At 69.2% G+C, this 25,562-nt stretch overlaps 5 protein-coding genes across 6 annotated transcripts; all 5 read left to right on the forward strand.

The window, feature by feature from the left end:
- Positions 1 to 93: 93 nt before the first annotated feature.
- On the forward strand, positions 94 to 1,990 carry SELENOW (selenoprotein W). The gene is made up of 6 exons (XM_087729671.1): positions 94 to 174; positions 842 to 866; positions 959 to 1,012; positions 1,192 to 1,266; positions 1,382 to 1,483; positions 1,557 to 1,990. Exons 1-5 carry the CDS (start codon positions 140 to 142, stop codon positions 1,454 to 1,456), a joined length of 264 nt encoding a protein of 87 aa, XP_087585797.1. The 5' UTR covers positions 94 to 139; the 3' UTR covers positions 1,457 to 1,483; positions 1,557 to 1,990.
- A 733-nt stretch (positions 1,991 to 2,723) lies between these two features.
- LOC104008512 (histone H3.3A) lies at positions 2,724 to 4,720 on the forward strand. The gene is made up of 4 exons (XM_087729672.1): positions 2,724 to 2,863; positions 3,456 to 3,599; positions 3,766 to 3,919; positions 4,059 to 4,720. The coding sequence occupies exons 2-4, from the start codon at positions 3,472 to 3,474 to the stop codon at positions 4,185 to 4,187; spliced, it is 411 nt and encodes a 136-aa protein (XP_087585798.1). The 5' UTR covers positions 2,724 to 2,863; positions 3,456 to 3,471; the 3' UTR covers positions 4,188 to 4,720.
- Positions 4,721 to 8,818: 4,098 nt separating this feature from the next.
- LOC148052582 (homeobox protein otx5-like) lies at positions 8,819 to 12,945 on the forward strand. 2 transcript variants are annotated; one of them, XM_087729726.1, is made up of 3 exons: positions 8,819 to 9,192; positions 9,840 to 10,021; positions 11,107 to 12,945. In XM_087729726.1, the coding sequence occupies exons 1-3, from the start codon at positions 8,892 to 8,894 to the stop codon at positions 11,728 to 11,730; spliced, it is 1,107 nt and encodes a 368-aa protein (XP_087585852.1). In that variant the 5' UTR covers positions 8,819 to 8,891; the 3' UTR covers positions 11,731 to 12,945. The 2 variants fall into 2 exon arrangements, with proteins under 2 accessions (XP_087585852.1, XP_087585851.1); XM_087729725.1 differs by having other exon boundaries at positions 9,870 to 10,021.
- A 2,618-nt stretch (positions 12,946 to 15,563) lies between these two features.
- On the forward strand, positions 15,564 to 22,490 carry PRSS16 (serine protease 16). The gene is made up of 12 exons (XM_087729645.1): positions 15,564 to 15,612; positions 17,027 to 17,133; positions 17,272 to 17,371; positions 18,135 to 18,258; positions 18,343 to 18,466; positions 18,549 to 18,626; positions 18,705 to 18,752; positions 18,840 to 19,109; positions 19,741 to 19,873; positions 19,960 to 20,139; positions 21,995 to 22,128; positions 22,482 to 22,490. The coding sequence occupies exons 1-12, from the start codon at positions 15,564 to 15,566 to the stop codon at positions 22,488 to 22,490; spliced, it is 1,356 nt and encodes a 451-aa protein (XP_087585771.1).
- A 380-nt stretch (positions 22,491 to 22,870) lies between these two features.
- On the forward strand, positions 22,871 to 24,925 carry DMAC2 (distal membrane arm assembly component 2). The gene is made up of 6 exons (XM_087729589.1): positions 22,871 to 22,941; positions 23,381 to 23,547; positions 24,036 to 24,116; positions 24,198 to 24,331; positions 24,413 to 24,575; positions 24,664 to 24,925. The coding sequence occupies exons 1-6, from the start codon at positions 22,876 to 22,878 to the stop codon at positions 24,824 to 24,826; spliced, it is 774 nt and encodes a 257-aa protein (XP_087585715.1). The 5' UTR covers positions 22,871 to 22,875; the 3' UTR covers positions 24,827 to 24,925.
- Positions 24,926 to 25,562: the final 637 nt, after the last annotated feature.

Consider the following 25,562-nt stretch of genomic DNA (forward strand, 5'->3'; position numbering starts at 1 on the left):
GCGGGGCTCGGGGGGGGCCCCGCCGGGGCCGGGGGGGGGTTTGGGGGTGCGCACCCCCCCCCCGGGGACCCCCGGGCCCGGCGCGGGGCGGGACCGAGGCCGCCGCGCAGCCGCCGCCGCCGCCGCCGCCGCCGCCGCCATGGCCGAGCCGCTCCGCGTCTCCGTGCTCTACTGGTACCGGGGGGCCCCGGGCGGGGGGGCCCTGCGCTCCATTTGGGGGGGCCCTGGGCCGGGGGTCCCTGTGCCGGGGGGTCCCGTGCCCAGGAGGGTCCCTGTATCCGGGGGTCCCTGCACCCGGGAAGAGGGGGACCCCTTTTTGGCTCGATTTGGGGGGGTGCCTGTGGTTGGGGGGTCCCTGTGCTCTGAAGGGGGGTCCCTGTGCTCCGAGGGGGGGGGTCCCTGTGCTCCGAGGGGGGTCCCTGTGCTCCGAGGGGGGTCCCTGTGGTTGGGGGGTCCCTGTGCTCCGGGGGGTCCCTGTGGTTGGGTGGGGGGTCCCTGTGCTACGAGGGGGGTCCCTGTTGTTGGGGGGTCCCTGTGCTCCGAGGGGGTCCCTGTGCTCCGGGGGGGGGTCCCTGTAGTTGGAGGGGGTCCCTGTGCTCCGAGGGGGGTGTCCCTGTGGTTGGGGGGGGTCCCTGTGCTCTGAGGGGGGTCCCTGTGCTCCGAGGGGGGGGTCCCTGTGGTTGGAGGGGGTCCCTGTGGTTGGGGGGTGTCCCTGTGCTCCGGGGGGTCCCTGTGGTTGGGGGGGGGTGTCCCTGTGGTTGGAGGGGGTCCCTGCACCCGGGGGTGCCCCTTCGCAGGGGTCCCCGTTCCCCCTGACCGCCTGCCCCCCCCCCCCCCGCAGCGGAGCCTGAGGCTACACCCCCAAGGTGAGCCGTGCCCCCCCTTCCCCCTCGCAGCCCCCCGAGGGGCGCCCCCCAAACGGGCAGGGGGTGACCCCCCCCCTTCCCCTCCCTTTCAGTACCAGCAGCTCAAGCAGGAGCTGGAACGGCGCTTCCCGGGCGCGCTGGCGGTGGTGAGTTGGGGGGCACGGGGCGGCGAGGGGCACCCGGAGCCGAGGTGACCCCCCCTGTGTCCCCACGGGGCGGCGGGGGGCACCCGGAGCCGAGGTGACCCCCCCTGTGCCCCCCCGGGGGGGCGGGGGGCACCCGGAGCCGAGGTGACGCCCCCCCCCCCCCCCCCGTGTCCCCACAGAGCGGCCAGGGGACGCGGGAGGTGACAGGATGGTTTGAAGTGACGGTGGGCGGACGCTTGGTCCACTCCAAAAAGGTGGGTGACCCCCCCCCCCCCGCGGCGCGCCCCCCGAAAAGGTGGGTGACCCCCTCCCCGGCGCCGCGCCGGGGCGCGCCAGCACCCTGGGATGCGGCCGTTCTCCCTCCGCCAGAACGGTGAAGGGTTTGTGGACAGCGATGCCAAGCTCCAGAAGATCGTGGCCGCCATCAAAAGCCGCCTGCCGTAGGCGCCCGCCCCGGCACCCCTAACGAAGGTACGGCATCGGCGGCACCGGCGCCGCGCCGCGCCGCCACGCCGCTAGAACCCCGCGTTCTCCCTCCCCGCAGCTCCACCGGCGTCCGCCTCCCTCCCGCCGGCCGAGCGCTCCATGACGGGGACCGCCGAAACGTCCGCCGGCACCGGGCCGTTCCCAGACGCCGCGCAGGATGCCGGCGCGAGGGCGGCGGGCGGCCGTCGAGCTTCGCCCCCCGCCACGGCTCCTCTCCCTCCGCACTAACCGCTTGCACCGACGCTCTGATTCTCAGCTGGGTCGAGCTGGTTTTGGTTTGGTTTTTTGTTTTGTTCCCCTCGCTAATTCGCACAGAAAGCTGTCGCCGAGCCTGCCGGGTTGAAAAATGGGGAAAAAAGGTTCAAAATCGGAGAAATTACACAGCGATTTAATGATTTGCTCTGACCGCGAACTCCCGCCCGCCGTTCCGGTTGCCTTCTGTAACTCTCGCGGCTCGGTGGCCTTTCTGGAATAAAGTCGTGGCGAATTTGGGCTGGGATGGGGTTTGTTTTTGGTTCGCCGTGGGTGTTTTTTCCAAGCAGGGCAGCGCCCTCGGATGGGGCCGACGGCTCCCGCCTCCCCCTGCACTGGATCCCTTCGTTTGGGCCTAAAGAAATAAAAACCCAAGCGGCGGATCTCGCCCTGCCGCTGTTGGGCCCGGGCGCCCCTGCGCAGCGGACGCGTGCCCTCTGGTGACTGCAGCGAGGGCGATGGAGATTTATCCCCTCGCTTGTTTTTTTTTTTATCCCCCATGGCGGTGCTTCTGCTGTGTGGATGAGAGACAGCCCTCACGCCAGGCTTCTCTCCGGAGAAAGGAGTAAGGACCAGCGCTGGCAGGTGGATTAAAAATAGGATTAAAGCTTCTCCTTCCCGCCCTTTGTGACGGTGAGTGTTGCCGGTGGTAGAGCGATGCGTGTGAAACGGTAAAGCGCTACCTGAAGGTGCATTTGGGGGAACCAAAGCCCCGACGCTCCCTTCGGCTGCGGGGGTGACGGGTCTCTCCCTCGCTCCGTCCTCCCGAGGCCGCTCAAGGCGGGGCGAGGGGCGGGTTGTGGGGTACGGAAAATCGGTTTGGCTTCAACCCAAGGCTCGCACCGAGGTGGAAACCGAGGAGCGGGCAGCTCCCGGGCCACGGAGCCCGCCCCGACCCGTTACCGGGCGGGTCACAAGATGGCGGCGGCCCGCCTCACCTCAGCCGACCTCCCTCTCCCGCCCCCCCCCCCCGCCGCGGTGCACGACGGGTAAAGAGCCTCCGCCGGGAGCCCGCCATTTTCTGTCGGGAAAGGCGGGAAGGGAGGGAGAGCAGCGACAGCATCACCGCGGGAACCCCAACGGCTCCAGCGCCGCCGCCAGCCGGGCACAAAGGTAACGGAGGGGTCGGGGCCGGGGGCCGGTAACCGGTAACGGCGGCCCGGGGGAGGGCGGCCCGGCGCCGAGGTCGTCTGAGGAGACGCTGCTCCCCAGTCCCGCCTTCCGTCTGCCGCCGGCCGCCGATTGGCTGCGGGGAGCGGCGGCGCTGATTGGCTGGGAAGCCGGGAAGGGATAGGCCGAGAGTCGCGTCAATCTCGGGGGGAGACTCGGCGGCACCTCCCCGCTGCCGGTAGCGTGCGAGCCCATTGGCTGAGCGGCGCCAGCCAATCAGAGGGGTGGTGCGGGGCCGGCACGTGACGCGGCGCGGAGGCTTCTGGGAGTTGTAGTCCGAGGGCGCTGAGGGGACGGCGGGGGCTTCTCCCCCGGCGCGGCGCGGTGAGGCCATGGGGGCTCGCCCGGGCCCGGCCCGGCGTCGGATCCGCTGGTCCGGCGGCTCCCCCTCAGCCCGGTGCCTCCCCCGAGGCCGGGGGTGGCGGGGAGCAGCCCCCCGCAGAAGCGGGCCGGGGCCCCTCCCCGCCCCTCGGCCGCTAACGGCCGGTCTCGCCCTTCGCTCCCCGACCCCGGCCTTCTCCCCCCCCCTCGGCAGGCTCTGACCGTCCGGTATGGCCCGTACCAAGCAGACGGCTCGGAAATCCACCGGCGGGAAGGCGCCGAGGAAGCAGCTGGCCACCAAGGCCGCCAGGAAGAGCGCGCCGTCCACGGGGGGCGTGAAGAAGCCCCATCGCTACAGGTACTGGGGCCAGCGTCACCCCCGGCGGGCAAGGGGCAGCGGTGGCCGCTGGACCACCGGGCTCCAGGTCCCCTGGCCACGGCCGCAGGCCCCGCCCGGGTGACTCGACGTGCCATTTTACCCCCAAAAGCGGTTTTATGGCGTTAACTGCTGAAATCCCTTGCAGGCCCGGCACGGTGGCCCTGCGGGAGATCCGGCGATACCAGAAATCCACGGAACTGCTGATCCGCAAGCTGCCCTTCCAGCGCTTGGTAAGGGAGATCGCGCAGGACTTCAAGACCGACCTGCGCTTCCAGAGCGCTGCCATCGGGGCTCTGCAGGTGAGACCCCAGCCCGCGCAGCGCCGCAGGACCCCGGGGGGATATCGGGGCCGCATGAGTCTCCCCAAAACGTGCCCCCACTCCGACTTAAACCCCCTGTCAGTCCCCCCACGTTGAGGCTTCGGCTCTCTCCCGGCAGGAAGCCAGCGAAGCGTACCTCGTGGGCCTCTTCGAGGACACCAACCTCTGCGCCATCCACGCCAAGAGGGTCACCATCATGCCCAAGGACATCCAGCTGGCCCGTCGCATCCGCGGCGAGCGGGCTTAGGGCGGCCGGCGCCGGGCGGTAGGAGAGACTCGGGGAGGGGTGGGGTGGGGGGGGGTGGGGGGGCAGCGGCTTTTGGGGGGGGTTTCTCCTGCTCCCGAGCGTAGCGGCTGGGACACGTCGCGAGAGCTGACTTTGTTCGCCAGGCAAAACCAACACACGACTTCCGAGGGGTTTATGAGACTTTTTTGGATTCCCCCCCCCCCCTTTTTGTACACTTTTCTTTTTTCTTTTTTTTCCTCCGAGCTGCAAAAAAAAAAACTATATAGAAGTGCGTGAGGGGTGGGGAGAGTTTTTGAAATCCCTGGTTTTCTACACAAACCTCGTGTAATTTTGGGCGTGGAAAGAGGAGATTTGGGGTTTCGGCTTCTCGAAGCCCCCGGGCGGGGACGGCTGCGATGCCCGCTCCTCTCCCCCGCGCCCCGGGGTGGGGGGCCGCGGTCTCTCCTCGTTTTCCCCTTGGTGCGTCCGAGCTTTGTACCGTCCGCGTTTCTCCACCCCAACGGAATAAAGAAAACCCGTCAGCGGTGACCGTATCCTCCCTCGTTTCCTTCCTAATTAATCCCGGCCCCGCCCACCCCCGCCTTCTCCGTTGTTATAAATAAATCCCCCGCCCGTGTCCCAAAACTTGCGCTTTGCGGGTGGCTCGGGGAGGGGGGGGCCTTAATTTGGGGTCCGGCGGGGGGTTTCCCCCTCTCGCTTTCCCTTTTTGGGGCGCTTATCTGGGCCGGATTACCCCGGGGTGCTGACGTGATTGCTCCTGACACCCCGGCGTTAAATTTAGAGCGGGGGCCGCGGCCCCCCCGCGCCCTGAGCCACCCTAAGCGGGATTAGGGGGCCGCGGGGCGGGGCGGGCACCCGAGGACGGGGCGCGGGGGGGGGGGGGGTCTCCTTAAAAAACGGAGATTTGGGGGCCTCGCTCCTCCAAAACGGGCGCTTTTGCAGAGAGGGAGGAAATAGGCGGCGACAGTGTCTTTACATGTACTTTTAGTGTGCGTAGGGAGTGCTTTTGTAGCTAGGTGTTAGATAAATGTGTTTAGTATAGGGTGCTTTGATAGCTGGATATTAAATATATACTTAATATAGGGTGCTGTTACACCTAGATATTAAATATATATTTAATATCGTATAGGGTGCTGTTATACCTAGATACTAAATATATACTTAATATCATATAGGGTGCTGTTACACCTAGATATTAAATATTTATTTAATATAATATAGGGTGCTGTTATACCTAGATATTAAATATATATGTGTATTTGATCTAATATAGGGTACTTTTATACAGAGATATTAAATATATGTATTTAATATAGTATAGTGTGCTTTTGTGGATAGGTATTAAATAAATATATATATATTTGATATAGGGTGCTTTTGTAGATAGATATTAAACATATACTTAATCTAATATAGGGTGCTTATAGATATTAAATATATATAATCTAATACAGGGTGCTTTTGTAGATAGATATTAAACATATACTTAATCTAATATAGGGTGCTTATAGATATTAAATATATATAATCTAATACAGGGTGCTTATAGATAGATATTAAATATATTTAATCTAATATAGGGTGCTTACAGGTAGATATTGAATATATATAATCTAATACAGGGTGCTTATAGATAGATATTAAATATATTTAATATAGGGTGCTTATAGATAGATATTGAATATATATAATCTAATACAGGGTGCTTATAGATAGATATTAAATATATTTAATATAGGGTGCTTATAGATAGATATTGAATATATATAATCTAATATAGGGTGCTTATAGATAGATATTAAATATATATAATCTAATATAGGGTGCTTATAGATAGATATTGAATATCTATAATCTAATACAGGGTGCTTTTTTAGATAGATATTAAATAAATATAGCTTTAATATAACGGGGCGCTGAGAGATTAAATAAATATCTATAATATAGGGCGCTTTTATAGAGGGCTGCAAGGTGCATCCATTTCATAAACAGGCACATAAATCTCTCTGAACCCAGGCCACGATTTCTGTCCGGGTGCAGCTGCAGTCGCTGCCTGGAGGCGCCGGCGCCGTGCCTACGGCTGTCCTGTCCGTGCGCCCCGGCGCTCCCGACGCGGAGAGGAGCCCGCAAACGCCTTCACCCCTCGCACTTTTCTCCCGAAACAGGGAAAGCGGAGCGCCGTCCCGTCCCGCGCCGTCCCGTCCTGCGCCGTCCCGTCCCGCGCCGTCCCGCGCCGCCGGACCCCAAAAACGCCACTTACCGCCTCAGGGTAACGAGCAGCGGCGTCCTGGGGCCGCATCCCCCCCCCCCTCCGTCAGCCTTTAATTAAGGATTTGGGGGTTCGCCCTCGCCCCGGGCTTAAAATCGTACGGATCGGGGCAGAGCGCCGGGCCCCCCTCCCCGTGGGGTGGTTTTGGGGGGCCGGGGCGGCATCTGCGCCGGCGCCCCCCCGAGCCCCCCCCTTGCCGGCGCGGGGATTAGGGTTAATCAGCCCCAAATCCCCGCGTCTGGAAAACAACCTAATCATCCCGATTTCCACGCTCCCCTCCCCGCTGCCCGCCCGCCGGGCTGGGGGGGGCCCTGCAGGCTTTGGGGGGGCGATGCCGGGATCGGGGCTGAACCCGGGGGGGGTCGTCGCCGGCCCCCCAGCCCGGTGCGGCCCCCTCCCCGAACCGCCGCGCCCCGGTTGGGGGTCTCCCCGGCCCCGGGGCTCAGACATGGCAGCTGTCCCCGGGATTAGCTCCCACCGAGGGGGCGGGGGGGGGACATTTTGTGTCGTCCCCCCCACCCTGGGAGGGGCCCCCCGCAAGGCACCCCGGCACCCAGGACCCCCTCCCCGCCACGGGGCCCCACGCAGCCCCCCCCCCAAGAGAGACCCCGACCCCCAGCGCGGGCTGTGGGTGCCTTCGTTCGCCCTAACGAGCCGGCCTCGCTCGCGGCGTAATTAGGGGGGCCGGTGTCCCCCTCCCCGTCGGGGCGCTAATTAAGAGCGGCGTTGTCCCCCGTTAACGGGGCGGGGGTCCCGGGCCCCCCCCGTCGTGGGGGATGAGCGTTAATTGCCGGCAGCGGTGGATTAGCCCCGGCCGGGGCCAATGTCACCCCCCGGGGATTAGCGGCAGCGCGGTGGCGGGTGACATCACGCCGGGCCCTACTTAAATCTCCCCCCGCCGCGGGGACGCCTTCCCCGCCGCCACCGTCACCGCCGCAGGTAGGTGCCGGCCCGCGGGGTTGGGGGACGTCTCGGGGTGTCCCCGAGCGGGACCGGGGACGTTTGGGGTGGGCGACGAGCCACCGGCTCCGTCCCCAGCTCGGGGCGATGTCCCCTGGCTTGGGGACAAGCCACCGGCTCTGTCCCGTGGTGTGGGGACGAGGTGGCCAACCCTGGGGAGATGGCACCTGGCTTGGGGACGGGCCACCGCCTCCGTCCCCAGCTGAGGGAGATGGCCACCAGCCCTGGGGGGGCATGGAGAAGCCACCAGCTCCGTCCCCATCTCGGGGACACGGCCACCAGCCCCAGGGGGACACGGCCACCAGCCCCAGGGGGACGCGGAGAAGCCACCAGCCCCGTCCCCAGCTCGGGGACGTGGCCACCAGCCCCAGGGAGACGTCCCCTGGCCTGGGGACAAGGCGCCGGCTCTGTCCCTTGGCTGGGGGACAGCGGCCAGCGTCGGGGTGGCCTCCCCCGGCTCAAGGACAGGCCGCTGGCTCCATCCGTGGCTCGGGGACAGGGCTCCCAGCCCCAGGGTGGCATCCCCTGGCTCGGGGACAAGCCGCTGGCTCTGTCCCCTGCCTCGGAGGTGGCATCTGGCGCCGGGGTGACCTTCCTTGGCTCGGGGACAAGCCGCCGGCTCTGTCCCCAGATGGGGGATGAAGCGACCGGCCCTGGGGTGGCCACCCCGGCCTGGGGACAAGCCACCGCCTCGGGGACAGGGCCGCCGGCTTCGGCGTGGCCGCCCCTGGCGTGGGGACGGGGCCACCCTGGTGCCAGCCGCGTCCCTCTGTCCCCGCAGCGCAGCCCGTGCCAGCCCGCCCGGGGACCGCGGGGCGCACAGGTAGGAGCGGGGCGTCGGGGCCGGGCTGTGCCGGGCCGCGGTGCGGTGTGCCGGGCCGCGGTGTGCCGTGCCGCGCCAGGCTGTGCCGTACCGGGCCCCACCATGGCATCCCACGCTGTGCCATGCTATCCTGCGCGGTGCTGTGCCGTGCCATGCCATGCCATGCCGCACCGAGCCATGCTGCACCATGTGGTGCTGTGCGGTGCTGTGTCACGGTGTGCCGTGCCACAGCAAGCCGTGCCATGCGGTGCCATGTGACGGTGTGCCGTGCCGCACCGAGCCGTGCCGTGCTGTGCGGTGCCCTGTCACGGCGTGCCGCGCCAAGCCACGCTGCGCCATGAGGTGCCACGCGGTGCCCTGTCATGGTGTGCCGTGCCGCGCCAAGCCACGCTGCGCCATGAGGTGCCACGCGGTGCCCTGTCATGGCGTGCTGCGCCAAGCCACGCTGCGCCATGCCGTGCCGTGCGGTGCCCTGTCACGGCGTGCCGTGCCGCGCCAAGCCACGCTGCGCCATGCCGTGCCGTGTGGTGCCCTGTCACGGCGTGCCGTGCCGCGCCAAGCCACGCTGCGCCATGAGGTGCCACGCGGTGCCCTGTCATGGCGTGCCGCGCCAAGCTACGCTGCGCCATGCCGTGCCGTGCGGTGCCATGTCATGGCGTGCCGCGCCAAGCCATGCTGCGCCATGAGGTGCCACGCGGTGCCCTGTCATGGCGTGCCGCGCTGTGCCATGCACCGTGCGGTGCGGCGCGGTGCCAGGCTGCGCCGTGCCGGGCGTGACAGCCGCGTGCCCCTCGCAGCCGGCGCCCAGCCCACCTCGGCAGCGCCGGGGCCTGGCGCGGAGGCTCCCGCCTGGAGCATGATGTCCTACATCAAGCAGCCCCACTACGCCGTCAACGGGCTGAGCCTGGCCGGGCCCGGCATGGACCTGCTGCACTCCGCCGTGGGGTACCCTGGTGAGCCCCGGCACCGCGCCGGCACCGCGCCGGCACGGGGGTGGGATGCACGGGGGGCTGCATGCATCGCACGGAGGTTTTGCGCGGGGGGTTTGCACGGGGGTGGGCTGCACAGGGGGTTGGGCGGGGGGGTTGCATGCATCGCACGGGGGCGTTGCATGGGATGCATGGAGGTTTTGCACGAGGGGTTTGCACGGGGGCGGGATGCACGGGGGGTTTGTAGGGGGCGGGATGCACGGGGGCGTTGCATGGGATGCATGGAGGTTTTGCACGAGGGGTTTGCACGGGGGTGGGATGCACGGGGGGTTTGTAGGGGGCGGGATGCACGGGGGCTGCATGCATCGCACGGAGGTTTTGCACGAGGGGTTTGCACGGGGGCGGGATGCACGGGGGCGTTGCACGGGATGCACGGGGGGGGGGGGTTGCACGGGTCGCACAGAGGTTCTGCCCGCGGGTGGGTTGCACGGGGGTGACTTTCGCCCGGGGCCCCTTTTGCACGGGGATGTCACGCGGGGTTTCGCGCAGGCTCCCCTCCCGCCCCGGCCCCCGCGGCGCAGGATCCCCCTCGCGCCCCCAATCCCCCCCTCCCCCCTGCCCCACGGCCCCGTCCTCCTCCGGGGGGGGCTCCCGTGGAGCAGGGGGGCGAGGGGGCCACCCTGACCCCCCGCCCGCCGCAGCCACGCCGCGGAAGCAGCGCCGGGAGCGCACCACCTTCACGCGGGCGCAGCTGGACATCCTGGAGGCTCTGTTCGCCAAGACGCGCTACCCCGACATCTTCATGCGCGAGGAGGTGGCCCTGAAGATCAACCTGCCCGAGTCCCGCGTCCAGGTCAGCCCCGCGGCGCGCGCGGCCTCCTGTGCACGGGGAGGGGCGTGCAAGGCGCCTCGTGTGCACGGGGAGGGGAAGTGCATGGTCCTGCGTGCACGGGGAGGGTCGTGCGCGGTCCCGTGTGTGCACGAGCAGGGGTCGTGCACAGCCCCACGTGCACGGAGATGCTCGTGCACGGCCCCATGTGCGTGAGCAGGGGAGGTGCACGGCCCCACGTGCACAGGGAGGGTTGTGCACAGCCCCACGTGCACAGGGATGCTCGTGCACGGCCCCACGTGCATGGGAAGGGTCGTGCACGGCCCCACGTGCACGGGGAGGGTCGTGCACGGCCCCACGTGCATGAGAAGGGGACGTGCACAGCCCCACGTGCACAGGGATGCTCGTGCACGGCCCCACGTGCATGGGAAGGGTCGTGCACGGCCCCACGTGCACGGGGAGGGTCGTGCACGGCCCCACGTGCATGAGAAGGGGACGTGCACAGCCCCACGTGCACAGGGATGCTCGTGCACGGCCCCACGTGCATGGGAAGGGTCGTGCACGGCCCCACGTGCACGGGGAGGGCACGGCAGGGCTGCGTGGGAGGGCGCGCACGTGGGTACGGGCACTCGGGAGCGTGCAAGGCGCCTCGCACACGCCTGCACGTCCAGGGCACGCAGCTCCGTGCTCACACGCGTGTGTGCAGGCACAAGGGCGTGATTCAACGCACGCACGCGCGCGTGCACGTCAAGGGGACGCAGCTTGGCGCAGACGCGCGTGTGCATGCAGAGGGACGTGATCTGATGCACACGTGCGTGTGCACGCCCAGGGGACGCAGCTCGTTGCACACACACCTGTGCAAGCCCAGGGGAGGCAGCTCCTTGCACACACACACACCCGTGCACGCCCAGGGAACACAGAGCATTGCACGCACACGCCCATGCACGCCCAGGGAGGCAGCACATTGCATGCACACACATGTGGATGCTCAGGGGAGGCAGCTCCTTGCACGCACACGCCCATGCACGCCCAGGGAGGCAGCTCCTTGCACGCACCCACCCGTGCACGGCGCGTGCCTCGGTTTCCCCGCTCAGCGCCCGCTCCCGCAGGTCTGGTTCAAGAACCGCCGGGCCAAGTGCCGGCAGCAGCAGCAGCAGAGCAGCGGCCAGGCCAAGGCTCGCCCCGCCAAGAAGAAGAGCTCCCCGGCCCGCGAGGCGGGCGCCGAGGCGGGGGCGGCCGGGCCCTACAGCCCCCCCGCCACCGCTCCCGCCGGCACCCCCAGCTCCGCCGCCGGCGCCACCGTCTCCATCTGGAGCCCGGCTTCCATCTCGCCCGTCCCCGACCCCTTGGCTTCCTCGGCCGCCCCGGGGTTGCCGCGCTCGGCGCCTTTCCCCGGCACCTACAGCCAAGCCGCCGGCTACGGTCAAGGCTACGCCGGCTCGGCCGCCTATTTCGGGGGCCTGGACTGCAGCTCCTACCTCTCGCCCATGCACCCGCAGCTGGGGGCCCCCGGGGCGGCGCTGAGCCCCCTGGCCGCCCCCGCCATGGGTGCCCACCTGGCCCCCTCGCCCGCCGGCTTGGCGGGGCAGGGCTACGGCACCGCCGGGCTGGGCTTCGGCCCCGTCGACTGCCTGGACTACAAGGACCAGGCCACCTCCTGGAAGCTCAACTTCAACGCCGCCGACTGCCTGGACTACAAGGACCAGAGCTCCTGGAAGTTCCAGGTCTTGTGAGGGGGGACCGGCCCCGGCCCCCGCCGACGGCCCCCGACAACCCCCCGGCCGGTGCGGGCTCGGCGGTGGCCCGCGCCGCGCACCCCTGCGCCGTGGGGCGTCTGCGTGGCACGGAGCATCCCTACGGCACGGAGCATCCCTGCGCCGCGGGGCGTCTGCATAGCACGGAGCATCCCTACGGCACGGAGCATCCCTGCGCCACGGGGCGTCTGCGTGGCACGGAGCATCCCTACGGCACGGAGCATCCCTGTGCCGCGGGGCGTCTGCATAGCACGGAGCATCCCTACGGCACGGAGCATCCCTGTGCCGCGGGGCGTCTGCATAGCACGGAGCATCCCTACGGCACGGAGCATCCTCATGGCATGAAGCATCCCCACGGCACGGAGCATCCCCGCGGCACGGAGCATTCTGGCAGGGAGCATCCCTGCACCACAGACTGTCCCTGCGGCACGGAGGATCCCCATGGCACGGAGCATCTGCATGGCATGGAAAATCCTGGCACGGAACATCCCCGTGGCACGGAGCATCCCTGCAGCATGAGGATCCCTGTATCACGGACTATTCCTACGGCACGGAGCATCCCCGTGGCACAGACTCTCCCGGCAGCCCGGTGCATCCCCACGGCACGGAGCATCCCCGTGGCACGGAGGATCCCTGCATCACGGACTATTCCCATGGCACGGAGCATCCTCACGGCACGGAGCATCCTCACGGCATGGAGCATCCTCACGGCATGGAGCATCCCCGTGGCACGGAGCATCCCCGTGGCACGGAGCATCCTCACGGCACGGAGCATCCCCGTGGCACGGAGCATCCCCGTGGCACGGTGCGGCCTTGCAAGGCGATGCAGCTCCGTGGCACGGAGCATCCCCACGCCCCGGAGCATCCCGGTGGGACACGCAGCCGCCTTCCAGCCGGCGTTGGGAGCGTCCCCGTCCCCCGCTGCACCCCGACCTCCTCCCCCAGCCCCCGGCGACCCCCCGGCCCCCCCGTAGCTGCGTCGTTGCCCCCCTCCCCGCCCCGTGCGGCTCGGTGCGGGGCTGGCGAGCGCACGGAGGAAGGAAAAGGCTTTAAGAGATGAAATAATAATAAAACAAGAAGTGGGAAAGAAGGAGGGGGCGCGCCCTCTGCCTCCCTCATTAGCGGCAGCGGCTGAGGAGGGGCTGGGCCGGGGGGGACCCCGCTGTCACCCCGTCCTGGGCCGAGACCCGAGAAGGGACCCGGGGGTCCGGACCCTGCCCGGCCCTGCTGGCGGGGTCCCGGTGTCCGGCCCTGCGGGGCCCCGGCCCCCGTTCTGCCCCCCCCGGGTGATTGGTGCTGCTCTAATTGAGCAAACGGGGCGGCTGCGGCTGGGGGCGAATCCGAGGGATTGGGGGCTGGGTGACAGCTGCCCGCGGGGTGGCCGCTGCCCGCCGCGGGGGTCCCTGCACCCCTCTGCACCCCTAGAGACCCCCCTGCACCCCTCTGCACCCCCATACAGCTCCCATGCACCCCTATAGACCCCCCTGCACCCCTCTGCACTGCTGGAGACCCCCCTGCACCCCTCTGCACCCCCAGAGACCCCCCTGCACCCCTCTGCACCCCTATAGACCCCCCTGCACCCCTCTGCACTGCTGGAGACCCCCTGCACCCCTCTGCACCCCCAGAGACCCCCCTGCACCCCTATAGACCCCCCTGCACCCCTCTGCACCCCCATACAGCCCTCATGCACCCTATAGACCCCGCTGCACCCCTCTGCACCCCCATACAGCCCCCATGCACCCCTATAGATCCCCTGCACCCCTCTGCAGCCCCAGAGACCCCCGTGCACCCCCAGAGACCCCCCGCACCCCTCTGCAGCCCCATACAGCCCCCGTGCACCCCTATAGACCCCCCTGCACCCCTCTGCACTGCTGGAGACCCCCCTGCACCCCTCTGCACCCCCAGAGACCCCCCTGCACCCCTCTGCACCCCCATACAGCCCCCATGCACCCCTATAGACCCCCCTGCACCCCTGTGCACCCCCAGAGACCCCCCTGCACCCCTCTGCAGTCCCATACAGCCCTCCTACACCCCTATAGACCCCCCTGCACCCCCAGAGACCCCTGCACCCCCGTGTGTCCCCTTCGCACGAGGGTCCTGGCCGCAGGGGACACCCAGGCCTTGGAAAAAGGAGGGACCCCCCCCCCATTTCCCTTTAACCCCTAAATCCGCCCCGAAATGCCGCCGCAAATCCCTCCGGCGCTAATCCGGTGATGCAAGCGGGGCCGAGGGGGGCACGGGGGCTGCCGGGCAGGGGGCTGCACCCACGGGGGACCCCGCTTTGCTGGGGGGGGGTGCACTCGGGGGGCTGCATGGGGGGGCCGTGCGTGAGGGCGGGGGGGTCCTGCACATGGGGGGGGTCCCTGCACATGGGGGTCCCTGCACATGGGGGGCCCTGGGGGTGCCCTGGGCTTGACTGGGGGGGTCCCTGCACATGGGGGGTGTCCCTGGGGGGGTCCCTGCACATGGGGGGCCCTTGCACATAGGGGTGCCCCTGCACATGGGGGTCCCTGGGGGCGGCTGGAGGGGTCCCTGCATATGGGGGGGGGTCCCTGGGGGGGTTTTGGGCTTGGCTGGGGGGTCCCTGCACATGGGGGGGGGTCCCTGGGGGTGCTTTGGGCTTGGCTGGGGGTCCCTGCACATGGGGGGGGGGGCCCTGGGGGTGCTTTGAGCTTGGCTGGGGGTCCCTGCACATGGGGGGAGCCCCTGGGGGTACCCGGGGGGGGTCCCTGCAGATGGGGGGGTCCCTGGGGGTGCTTTGGGCTTGGCTGGGGGGTCCCTGCACATGGGGGGGGGGCCCTGGGGGTGCTTTGAGCTTGGCTGGGGGGTCCCTGCACATGGGGGGAGCCCCTGGGGGTACCCGGGGGGGGGTCCCTGCAGATGGGGGTCCCTGCAGGTGGGGGTCCCTGGCGGTGCCCTGGGGGGGTCCCTGCAGATGGGGGGGGGTCCCTGCAGGTGGGCTCCCACCCCCCCGGGTTAACCCAGGCCCTGCCAGCCGCTCTGCGGGCGCCGGCCGGGCAGATGGAGCCTAATCCGGGCTGAGCCGGGCCGGGGGGGCCGGGGCCGGGAAGAGGGTTAAGCCCGGTTTAAGGGCCCTAAGGAAGGGATAAGGAGGGCGGCGGTGCCAGGGCGGGGGCTGCCCGCGCCCCCCCGGGACGGGGACGGGGACGGGGACATGTCCCGGCCAGCACCGACGCCACGCGGCGTGGGGACGCGCTGGCCCGCGTGGGCCCTTGCACACGCATGCAGGAGTTCACGGCCCATTGCACATGCATGTAGGGGTGCGTGGCCCGTTGCACACGCGTGTAGGGGTGCAGGGCCCATTGTACACACATGTAGGGGTGCAGGGCCCATTGCACACGCACGTAGGGGTGCACAGCCCATTGCACACACACGTAGGGGTGCAGGGCCCATTGCACACGCATGTAGGGGTGCGTGGCCCGTTGCACACGCGTGTAGGGGTGCAGGGCCCATTGTACACGCATGTAGGGGTGCAGGGCCCATTGCACACACATGCAGGGGTGCACGGCCCATTGCACACGCGTGTAGGGGTGCACAGCCCATTGCACACGTGTGTAGGGGTGCGTGGCCCGTTGCACACGCGTGCAGGGGTGCGTGGCCCCCCCGCACCCCCAGCCACCCCTCCCGGCACAAGGGAAACCGAAACTTCCCCCCCGGGACGGGCCCATGGAACCCATAAAAGCAGCGAGCAGAGCTCGGTGTGTCCCAGCGCTGCTCCCAGTGCATCCCAGTGCTGCTCCCGGTACATCCCAGTGCTGCTCCGGGTGCATCCCGGTGCCTGTCCCGGTGCCATGTCCCAGCGGCTGCTGCTGCTGCTGCTCCTGCTGCAGACGGAGGCGGGTGAGTGGGGGGTCCTGGGGGGCCGGGGGTCCCAACACGGGACCCAGCAGGGCTGTGGGACCCCAGCTGGAGCCTTGGGGACCCTGATTAGGGTGACAGGACCCCGATTAGCACCCCAGGACCCCCACGAGGGTGCTGGGACCCCAGTTAGGGCGACGGGACCCCAGTTAGCACCACAGGACCCCAATTATCACCCCAGGACCCCAGTGAGGGTGCTGGGACCCCAATGAGGGTGCTGGGAACCCAGTTAGCACCCCAGGATGCCAGTTAGCACCCCAGGACCCCCATGAGGGTGCTGGGACCCCGAATAGGGTGCTGAGACCCCATTTAGCACCCCGGGACCCCAGTTAAGGCCATGGGACCCCAAATGGCACCCCAGGACCCCCATGAGGGTGCTGGGACCCCAATTAGGGCAATGGGACCCCAGTTAGGGCAATGGAACCCCGTTGAGGGCACTGGGATGCCAGTGAGGGTGCTGGGACCCCAGTTAGCACCCCGGGACCCCAGTTAAGGCCACGGGACCCCAGTTAGCACCCCAGGACACCCACGAGGGTGCTGGGACACCAATTAGGGTGATGGGACCCCAGTTAGCACCCCGGGACACCAGTTAAGGCCATGGGACCCCAATTAGGGTGCTGGGATCCCAGTTAGCACCCTGGGACCCCAGTTAAGGCCACGGGACCCCAGTTAGCACCCCAGGACCCCCATGAGGGTGCTGGGACCCCAGTTAGGGCGCTGGGACCCCAGTTGGCACCCCGGGACCCCAGTTAAGGCCACGGGACCCCAGTTGGCACCCCAGGACCCCAATTAGGGTGCTGGGACCCCAATTAGGGTGCTAGGACCCCAATTAGCACCCCGGGACACCAATTAGCACCATGGGACCCCAGTTGGCACCCCGGGACCCCAGTTAAGGCCATGGGACCCCAGTTAGCACCCTGGGACCCCCAGGCGGGCGCTGGGACCCCAGTTGGCACCCCGGGACCCCAGTTAAGGCCACGGGACCCCAGTTAGCACCCCAGGACCCCCACGAGGGCACTGGGACCCCAGTTTGCATCCCGGGACCCCAGTTAAGGCCACGGGACCCCAGTTAGCACCCCAGGACCCCCAGGCGGGCGCTGGGACCCCAGTTGGCACCCCGGGACCCCAGTTAAGGCCACGGGACCCCAGTTAGCACCCCAGGACCCCCACGAGGGCACTGGGACCCCAGTTTGCATCCCGGGACCCCAGTTAAGGCCACGGGACCCCAGTTAGCACCCCAGGACCCCCAGGCGGGCGCTGGGACCCCAGTTGGCACCCCGGGACCCCAGTTAAGGCCACGGGACCCCAGTTGGCACCCCGGGACCCCCAGGCGGGCGCTGGGCCCCGGTGAGGGCCGGGCTGAGCCCTGACGAGCTCGTGGCACGCGTGTCCCCAGGCCCCAGCCGGGGGGGGCCGGGGGGCGGCGGGGGGCCCCCCCTGGAGGGGGCCCTGCTCCAGCCCCTCGACCACTTCGACCGCCTGGAGGGACGCAGCCTCGCCCAGGTAGGGAGGGGGCGGCACACGCCTGGCACACGCCTGGCGCACGCCTGGCGCACGCCTGGCACACGCTTGGCACACGCTTGGCACGTGGGCGCAGGCGTGTGCCCCCCCGCACCCCTCCTGCCCCCCCCTTTCCCGCAGCGGTACTGGATCAACTGGGAATTCTGGCAGCGGCCGGCCGGCCCCGTCTTCCTGCTGCTCGGGGGGGAGAGCAGGATGGCCCCGGGGGTCCTGAGCAGGGGTACGGGGGACGGGGACGGGGATGGATTGAGAATGGGATGGGAATGGGAATGGGAATGGGATGGGAATGGGAATGGGAATGGGAATGGGAATGGGAATGGGATGGGGATGGGAAGGGGAATGGGAAGGGGAATGGGATGGGAATGGGGTGGGGACTGGGAATTGGATTGGGAATGGGATTGGGATTGGGATGGGGATGGGGATGGGAATGGGAATGGGATTGGGATGGGATGGGATGGGATGGGATGGGATGGGGATGGGAATGGGGTGGGGATGGGATTGGGAATGGGAATGGGAATGGGAATAGGATGGGGACTGGCAATCGGATTGGGAATGGGAATGGGATGGGGATGGGGATGGGATTGGGATGGGACGGGAATGGGGATGGGACTGGGATGGGATGGGAATGGGGATGGGGCTGGGGATTGGGATCGGGATTGGGAATGGGAATAGGATGGGATTGGGAATGGGATTGGGGATTGGGATGGGGATGGGATTGGGATGGGGATTGGGACGAGATAGGGATGGGGCTGGGGATGGAAATAGGAATGGGAATGGGATGGGAAGGGGAATGGGAACGGGAAAAGGATTGGGATGGGATGGAGATGGGATTGGGAGGGGATGGGGATGGGATGGGATTGGGATGGAGATAGATGGAGATGGGGATGGGATGGGGATGAGAACGGAATGGGGATGTGACGGGGATGGGATGGGATGGAATTGGGATGGGATGGGGATGGGGACGTGTCCGTGTCCGTGTCCAGGCCACGTGGTGGAGCTGGCGCGGGCGCACGGGGCGCTGCTGGCGGCGCTGGAGCATCGCTTCTACGGGGGCAGCCGGGGGCCGGGGGGGGACCCCGACCTCCGCTTCCTCTCCAGCCAGCAGGCGTGAGCGGGGGGCCGGGGGCCACCGGGGCGGCCACCGGGGCGGCCACCGGGCCCCGGGTCCCCTCACCGCCCCCCACCCCGCAGCCTGGCTGACCTGGCCGCCTTCCGGCTCCACGTCACGACCGCGTGGGGCCTCAGCCCCAACCACACCTGGGTCTGCTTCGGGGGGTCCTACGCCGGCGCCCTGGCCGCCTGGGCGCGCCTCAAGGTGGGCCGGGCCCCTGGGTGTCCCCCCCAGCCCGGGGGGGTCGGGGCGGTGACCCCGCCGAGGGGGTGACCCCGTGCCTCAGTTTCCCCACCTGGTGTCGGCCGCCGTCGCCTCGTCCGCTCCCATCCGGGCTCAGGTTGACTTCGCTGGATACAACCGCGTGAGCCCCCCGCACCCCCGAGCCCCCCGCGCCCCCGGCCGGGCCGGCGGTGACCCCCCGGCTCCCCTCTCCCCGCAGGTCGTCTCGGCCGCCCTCTCCAGCCCCGCGGCGGGGGGGTCCCCAGAGGTGGGTGCCGGGGGGGGCGGGGTGGGTGTTGAGGGGGACCCCGCGATTTGGGGGTGCACGGTGGGACCCCCCGACCCGTGCCGGCAGTGCCTGAGGGCGGTGGCGGCGGCCTTCGCGGCGCTGGACGAGCGGTTGCGCGGCCGGCGGTTGGCGGGGGTGGCTCGGGATTTCTCCTGTTGCCGGCCCCCCCGGGAGCCGGGGGACCGGGAGCTGCTGGCGGAGAACGTGGCCGACATCTTCGCCGGGGCGGTGCAGTACAACGGCCACCGGCCCCGCAACTCGGTGGCCGCGCTTTGCCGCGCCATGACCGACGGCCGCCGCGGCTCCCCGTACCGCCGGCTCGCGGCTGTCAACAAGGTTGGGAGGGGTGCGGGGGGGTCCTTGTACCCCACTGCACCCCCCCGCACCCCACTGCACCCCCCTTTTAACCCCTTGCACCCCCTTGTACCCCACTGCACCCCAATGTACCCTCCTGTACGCTGTTGCACCCCCTTCTGACCCCTCACACCCCCCTTTGCACCCCAATGCACCCTCCCGTACCCCATTGCACCCTTTACACCCCCTTGCACCCTCCTGCACCCCCTTACACCCCATTGCACCCCCTTACACCCCACTGCACCCCCTCATACCCCCTTGCACCCCCTTGCACCCCCTGCACCCCCTTGCACCCTTCTGCACCCCCTTCCACTCCATTGCACCCCCTTACACCCCACTGCACCCCCTCATACCCCCTTGCACCCCCTGCACCCCATTGCACCCTCCTGCACCCCCTTACACCCCACTGCACCCCCTTGCACCCCCTGCACCCCATTGCAACCCCTCATGCCCCATTGCACCCCCTGCACCCCCTTACACCCCATTGCACCCCCTCATACCCCCTTGCACCCCCTTGCACCCCATTGCACCCCATTGCACCCCATTGCACCCCCTGCACCCCTCGCACCCCGCTGCCCGGGGCCGGGGGGAGCCCTGAGCGCGGCCCCCCCAGGCCTTCCTGCGGCGCGGGGGGCTGCCCTGCACCCCCAGCTCGCGGCGCGCGGCCGTGCAGGAGCTGCGTCGCCCCGCGGCCGGGGGCAGCCGCCGGCTCTGGCTCTTCCAGACCTGCACCGAGTTCGGCTTCTGTGAGCGCCGGGGAGGGCGGGGGTCGGGGTGGGGGTCGGGGTGGGGGTCAGGGTGGGGGGCATCAGCCGTGCCCCCCCGTCCGCAGACCCCAGCTGCCGGGACGCCGCCTGCCCCTTCTCCCGCTTCCAGACGCTGCGGGCGCAGCTCGGCCTCTGCGCCGACGTCTTCGGCATCGCCCCGGCACGTGTCCGGGCCGCCATCGCCTTCACCAACGCCTTCTACGGGGCCGCGCACCCCAGCACCCGCCGCGTCCTCTTCGTCAATGGTACGGCACGGCTCGGCACGGCTCGGCACGGCGCGGGGCACCGCGGCATTGCATGGTGCAGCACGGTGCAGCACGGCTCGGCATGGGGCACCGCAGCATTGCATGGTGCAGCACGGCTCGGCACGGGGCACCGCGGCATTGCATGGTGCAGCACGGTGCGGCACAGCTCGGCACAGGGCACTGTGGCATTGCATGGTGCAGCATGGTGTGGTATGGCATGGCTCGGCATGGCGCAGGGCACTGCGGCATTGCATGGTGCAGCACGGCTCAGCACGGGGCACCGCGGCATTGCATGGTGCAGCACAGTGCAGTATGGCATGGCTCAGCACGGGGCACTGCGGCATTGCATGGTGCAGCACGGTGCGGTATGGCATGGCTCGGCACAATGTGGGGCACCGCGGCATTGCATGGTGCAGCACGGTGCGGCACGGCTCGGCATGGGGCACCGCAGCATTGCATGGTGCAGCACGGCTCGGCACAGGGCACCGCGGCATTGCATGGTGCAGCACGGTGCAGCACGGCGCAGCACGGCGTAGCGCAGCGCGGTGCAGCATGGCACAGCACGGCACAGGGTGACACGCGCAGGGTGACACGATGCGGAGTGACTTGGTGCAGGGCGATGCGGTGCAGGGTGACACGTTTGGGGGTGACGCGGTGGGGGTGACAGGCAGGGTGACACATTTGGGGGTGACGCGGTGGGGGTGACACAGGCAGGGTGACACCGCGGTGGGGGTGAGGCGGTGGGGGTGACACAGGCAGGGTGACACCGTGGTGGGGGTGAGGCGGTGGGGGTGACACAGGCAGGGTGACACATTTGGGGGTGGCACGGTGGGGGTGACACAGGCAGGGTGAGACCACGGTGGGGGTGAGGCGGTGGGGGTGACACGGGCAGGGTGACACATTTGGGGGTGACGCGGTGGGGGTGACACAGGCAGGGTGACACCGCGGTGGGGGTGAGGCGGTGGGGGTGACACAGGCAGGGTGACACCACGGTGGGGGTGAGGCGGTGGGGGTGACACAGGCAGGGTGACACATTTGGGGGTGGCACGGTGGGGGTGACACAGGCAGGGTGACACCGCGGTGGGGGTGAGGGGGTGGGGGGGGCACGGGCAGGGTGGCACATTTGGGGGTGACGCGGTGGGGGTGACACAGGCAGGGTGACACCGCGGTGGGGGTGAGGCGGTGGGGGTGACACAGGCAGGGTGACACCACGGTGGGGGTGAGGCGGTGGGGGTGACACAGGCAGGGTGACACATTTGGGGGTGGCACGGTGGGGGTGACACAGGCAGGGTGAGACCGCGGTGGGGGTGAGGCGGTGGGGGTGACACAGGCAGGGTGACACCGCGGTGGGGGTGAGGCGGTGGGGGTGACACAGGCAGGGTGACACATTTGGGGGTGGCACGGTGGGGGTGACACAGGCAGGGTGACACCGCGGTGGGGGTGAGGCGGTGGGGGTGACACAGGCAGGGTGACACCGCGGTGGGGGTGAGGCGGTGGGGGTGACACAGGCAGGGTGACACATTTGGGGGTGGCACGGTGGGGGTGACACAGGCAGGGTGACACCGCGGTGTGGGTGTGGCGGTGGGGGTGACACAGGGGGGGTGCCAGCGTGGTGGGGGTGAGGCGGGGGGGGTGACACAGGCAGGGTGACACATTTGGGGGTGGCACGGTGGGGGTGACACAGGCAGGGTGACACATTTGGGGGTGGCACGGTGGGGGTGACACAGGCAGGGTGAGACCACGGTGGGGGTGAGGCGGTGGGGGTGACACAGGCAGGGTGACACCGCGGTGGGGGTGAGGCGGTGGGGGTGACACGGGCAGGGTGACACATTTGGGGGTGACGCGGTGCCCGCAGGCGCGCTGGACCCCTGGCACGTGCTGAGCGCGGGGGGCGGCCGTTCGGGGGTGCTGATCCCGGGGGCCTCCCACTGCGCCGACATGGCCCCCCCGCGCCCCGGGGACCCCCCGCCGCTGCGGGCCGCCCGCCGGGTGAGTGGGGGGTGGCGGGGGGTGGCGGGGGGTGACACGGGGGGGCCGGCCCTGCTCACCCCCCTGTGCCCGCAGCGCATCGCGGCCCGCCTGGCGGCGTGGCTGGCACCCCCGGCCCCCCGGGGCCACCGCGGGACGGGGGGGGGCCGGGGGGGGGACGGGACCCAGGCGTCCTGGCCCCCCCCCCCCCCACCGGCACCCCCTGGGGTCCCCCCGGACCCCCGTGACCTCCTCGGGGGGACCCAGGCATCGTGACCCCCCCGGGGGTCCCCCCGACCCCCATGACCCCCCAGGAGTCCTGACCCCCCAATGACCCCCCCCGGGGGTCCCCCCGACCCCCATGACCCCCCCAGGAGTCCTGACCCCCCCAATGACCCCCCCGGTGTCCCCCCACGACCCCCCATGACCCCCCATGCCCCCCCATGCCCCCCAAGCATCCTGACCCCCCCATGACCCCCCCGGGGTCCCCCCACGACCCCCCGTGACCCCCCATGCCCCCCCAAGCATCCTGACCCCCCATGACCCCCGGGGTCCCCCCACGACCCCCCGTGACCCCCCATGCCCCCCAAGCATCCTGACCCCCCATGACCCCCCCGGGGTCCCCCCACGACCCCCATGACGCCCGCGGGGGTTCCCCCCCCCCCGCCCCGTCACTCCCCCGAACCGCCAGGGGGCGCCATCGAACCGTCCGCGTGGGCGTGGCCAGGCGCGCCAAGGGGCGTGGCTACGGGCGGGGGTGGCGGGGTGATGCCTGTTCACGCGTGCGCGCCCGCCCCGTCACGTGACGCGTCCAAGATGGCGGCGCTGAGGGCGGTAGGTGCTGCACGCCGGCGCCGTGGCGGGGGGGGGGGGAGCACCCCGAGGGCCCCCCCGGTGACGGGGGGGGACCTCAAGGGGTGGGGGGGGCGGTGCCCCCTCCGCGGCACCCTCGGGGCCGAAAGGGGGGGGGGGGGGAAGGCCTGAGCGGCTGGGCCCCCCCCCCCCCCGACCCAGCACAAATGGGGGGGTCCCTCCCCAGAGCCTTTCTCCCCCTGCGACACCAGAAGGACGAGCCCCCCTCCCCCCCCCGTTTTCGCGTGTGCCCCCACTTTGGGGACCCCCTTTTTGCCCCCCCGGGGTCTCCCCCCCTCCCCCCATCCGCTGTAATTAAATCCCGATGTGCCCCCCCCCCGCTCCTGGCGCCTCCTGAGCCTCTTTGGGGGTGCGGGGGGCTGCGGCAGGGGCTGAGGCGGCCCCGCTCCCGCCCGCGCAGGTCCTGGGATGCCGGGGGGGCCGCTCCCCGCGCCCCGCGCCCGGGCAGAGCCGGGGGGCGGCGGCGGGGGGGCTGCTGCAGCGCCTGGGCCGGTTCTTCTACGAGGTGGAGGCGGCGGCGGCCTGGGGAGAGCGGCTGCGGCGGCAGCGGCTGCGGAGCAGGAACGCGTGCGTGGGGCCGGGGGGGGTCCCGGTTTTGGGGGGGGGGAGAGGGGGGGGGCCCCCCGCTTGTGGGGCGGGAGGGGAGAGGCTGGGCCAGGCTCCCTGCTTGTGGGGTGCGGGTGGAGGGGGCTCGGTCAGGTCCCCCACGTGTGGGGTGCGAGAGGAGGGGCTGGATCCGGCCCCCTGTGTGTGGGGCGCAGGCAGAGGGGCTGGATTGGGCCCCCCCAGCTTGTGGGGTGCGAGAGGAGGGGCTGGATCCGGCCCCCTGTGTGTGGGGCACAGGTGGAGGGGCTGGATTGGGCCCCCCCCGGCTTGTGGGGTGCGGGTGGAGGGGTTGGATCCGGCCCCCTGTGTGTGGGGCGCGGGTGGAGGGCCTGGATTGGGCCCCCCCCAGCTTGTGGGGTGCGAGAGGAGGGGCTGGATCCGGCCCCCCACATGTGGGGCGCAGGCGGAGGGGCTGGCTCAGGCTCCCCCCCCCTCTTGCCCCCCCCCAGGTACCGCGGTTTCCTCAGGGACACCTACGGGGAGAACGTGGCGGCCGCCGTCTTCGCCCTGTCCTGCGGCGGGGGGGTGAGGTGAGCCCCTGCCCCGCTTTGGGGGTGTCCCCATGCCCCCCGGGGAGGGGGGGCTCGCCCTGATGCCCCCCCACCCCCCAGATTTGAGGGGCAGGAGCGCTGGATCCGGCCGGAGGACCACTGGCGCCCCGAGGTGCTGCGCCTCCGCCACGTCCCCGTGGTGGCCCTGGACCTCAGCGGCTCCCCCCTCACCTACAACGGCTTGGACAACCTGGGTGAGCCCCGGGGACCCCCATGGGACCCCCCTAAACCCCTCAGGGACCCCCCCTGACCCCCCTGCCTGCCCCCCACCCCAGCGCCGCTGACCCAGCTGCAGCACCTCGACCTGAGCGGGTGCCCCCACCTCGACGACTGGGCGCTGGGGCGGCTGCACGTTTTCGGGGACAGCCTGCGCGAGCTGTCGGTGGCTCGCTGTCCCCGCGTCACCGAGAGGGGCCTGGCCACCCTCCACCACCTCCGGTGAGCAGGGGGCGGGGATGGGACCACGGGGACCCCCCCATCCCAGCGCCAGCTGCCCCCCAATCTCTGCCCGTACCCCCCCCTCCAGGGAGCTCCGACGCCTGGATGTGGCAGGGGTGCGGGTGCCCAGCCCGGGGCTGGTCCGTATCCTGCTGGAGGAGATGCTGCCGGGCTGCCAGGTCCTGGGCATGGACCTTGGGGACGGCGCGGGGACACCGACGCTGCCGGGGCGGGAAGAGCCCCCCGCCTGAGCCCGAGGGGGTTTTGGGGTGCGGAGGGAGCCGCGCCACCCCCCCACCCCCCCCCCCCGGAGCATTAAATGCCTGGTGGCTGCGTGCTGCCTCCCCTCCCTCCGTGGATTTGGGTTTTCTTGGCGCCGATCGACGGGTTTCTCCGCTTTTTGCCCCATTCGGGGTGGCGTTGGACCCCCCTGGAGTTCCCAGCTTGAAACCCGCTGCTCCTGCGCGTGTTTTGGGGGGCTGATACCCCGTAATGCCCCCCCTGGGAGCCAGGGAAGCACCGGCTGACCCCTCCCAGGGGATTTAGTACCCCCCGAGGGGGTTAATTCCCCCCTCGAGGGGGTTAATTCCCCTCTCCAACCATGTTAATCCCCCCCAAAGGGGGTTAATTCCCCCCTCAAGGTGTTTAATCCCTGTGCAAGGGGGTTAATTCCCCCCTCCAACATGGCTAATCCCCCCCCCCCAAAGGGAGTTAATTCCCCCTCCAAGGGGGCTAATTCTCCTCACGGTGGGGTTAATTCTGCTCCCAAGAGGGTTAAATTCCCCCTCCAAGATTAATTACCCCCTCCAGAGGCTTAATCCCCCCTCCAAAGCAATTAATTACCCCCTCAAGGAGGTAATTCCCCCCCAAAGGGGGGTTAATCCCCCCTTCAAGGGGATTAATTACCCCCGCAAGGAGTTAACCCCCCCTCCAAGGGGACTAATTACCCCCGCAAGTTTAATCCCCCCAAAGGGGGGCTATTTCCCC

Source organism: Nipponia nippon, unplaced genomic scaffold (genome assembly GCF_047370975.1).
Source record: "Nipponia nippon isolate SJK-2023a ecotype South Korea unplaced genomic scaffold, ASM4737097v1 scaffold_46, whole genome shotgun sequence".
NCBI lineage: Eukaryota > Metazoa > Chordata > Aves > Pelecaniformes > Threskiornithidae > Nipponia > Nipponia nippon.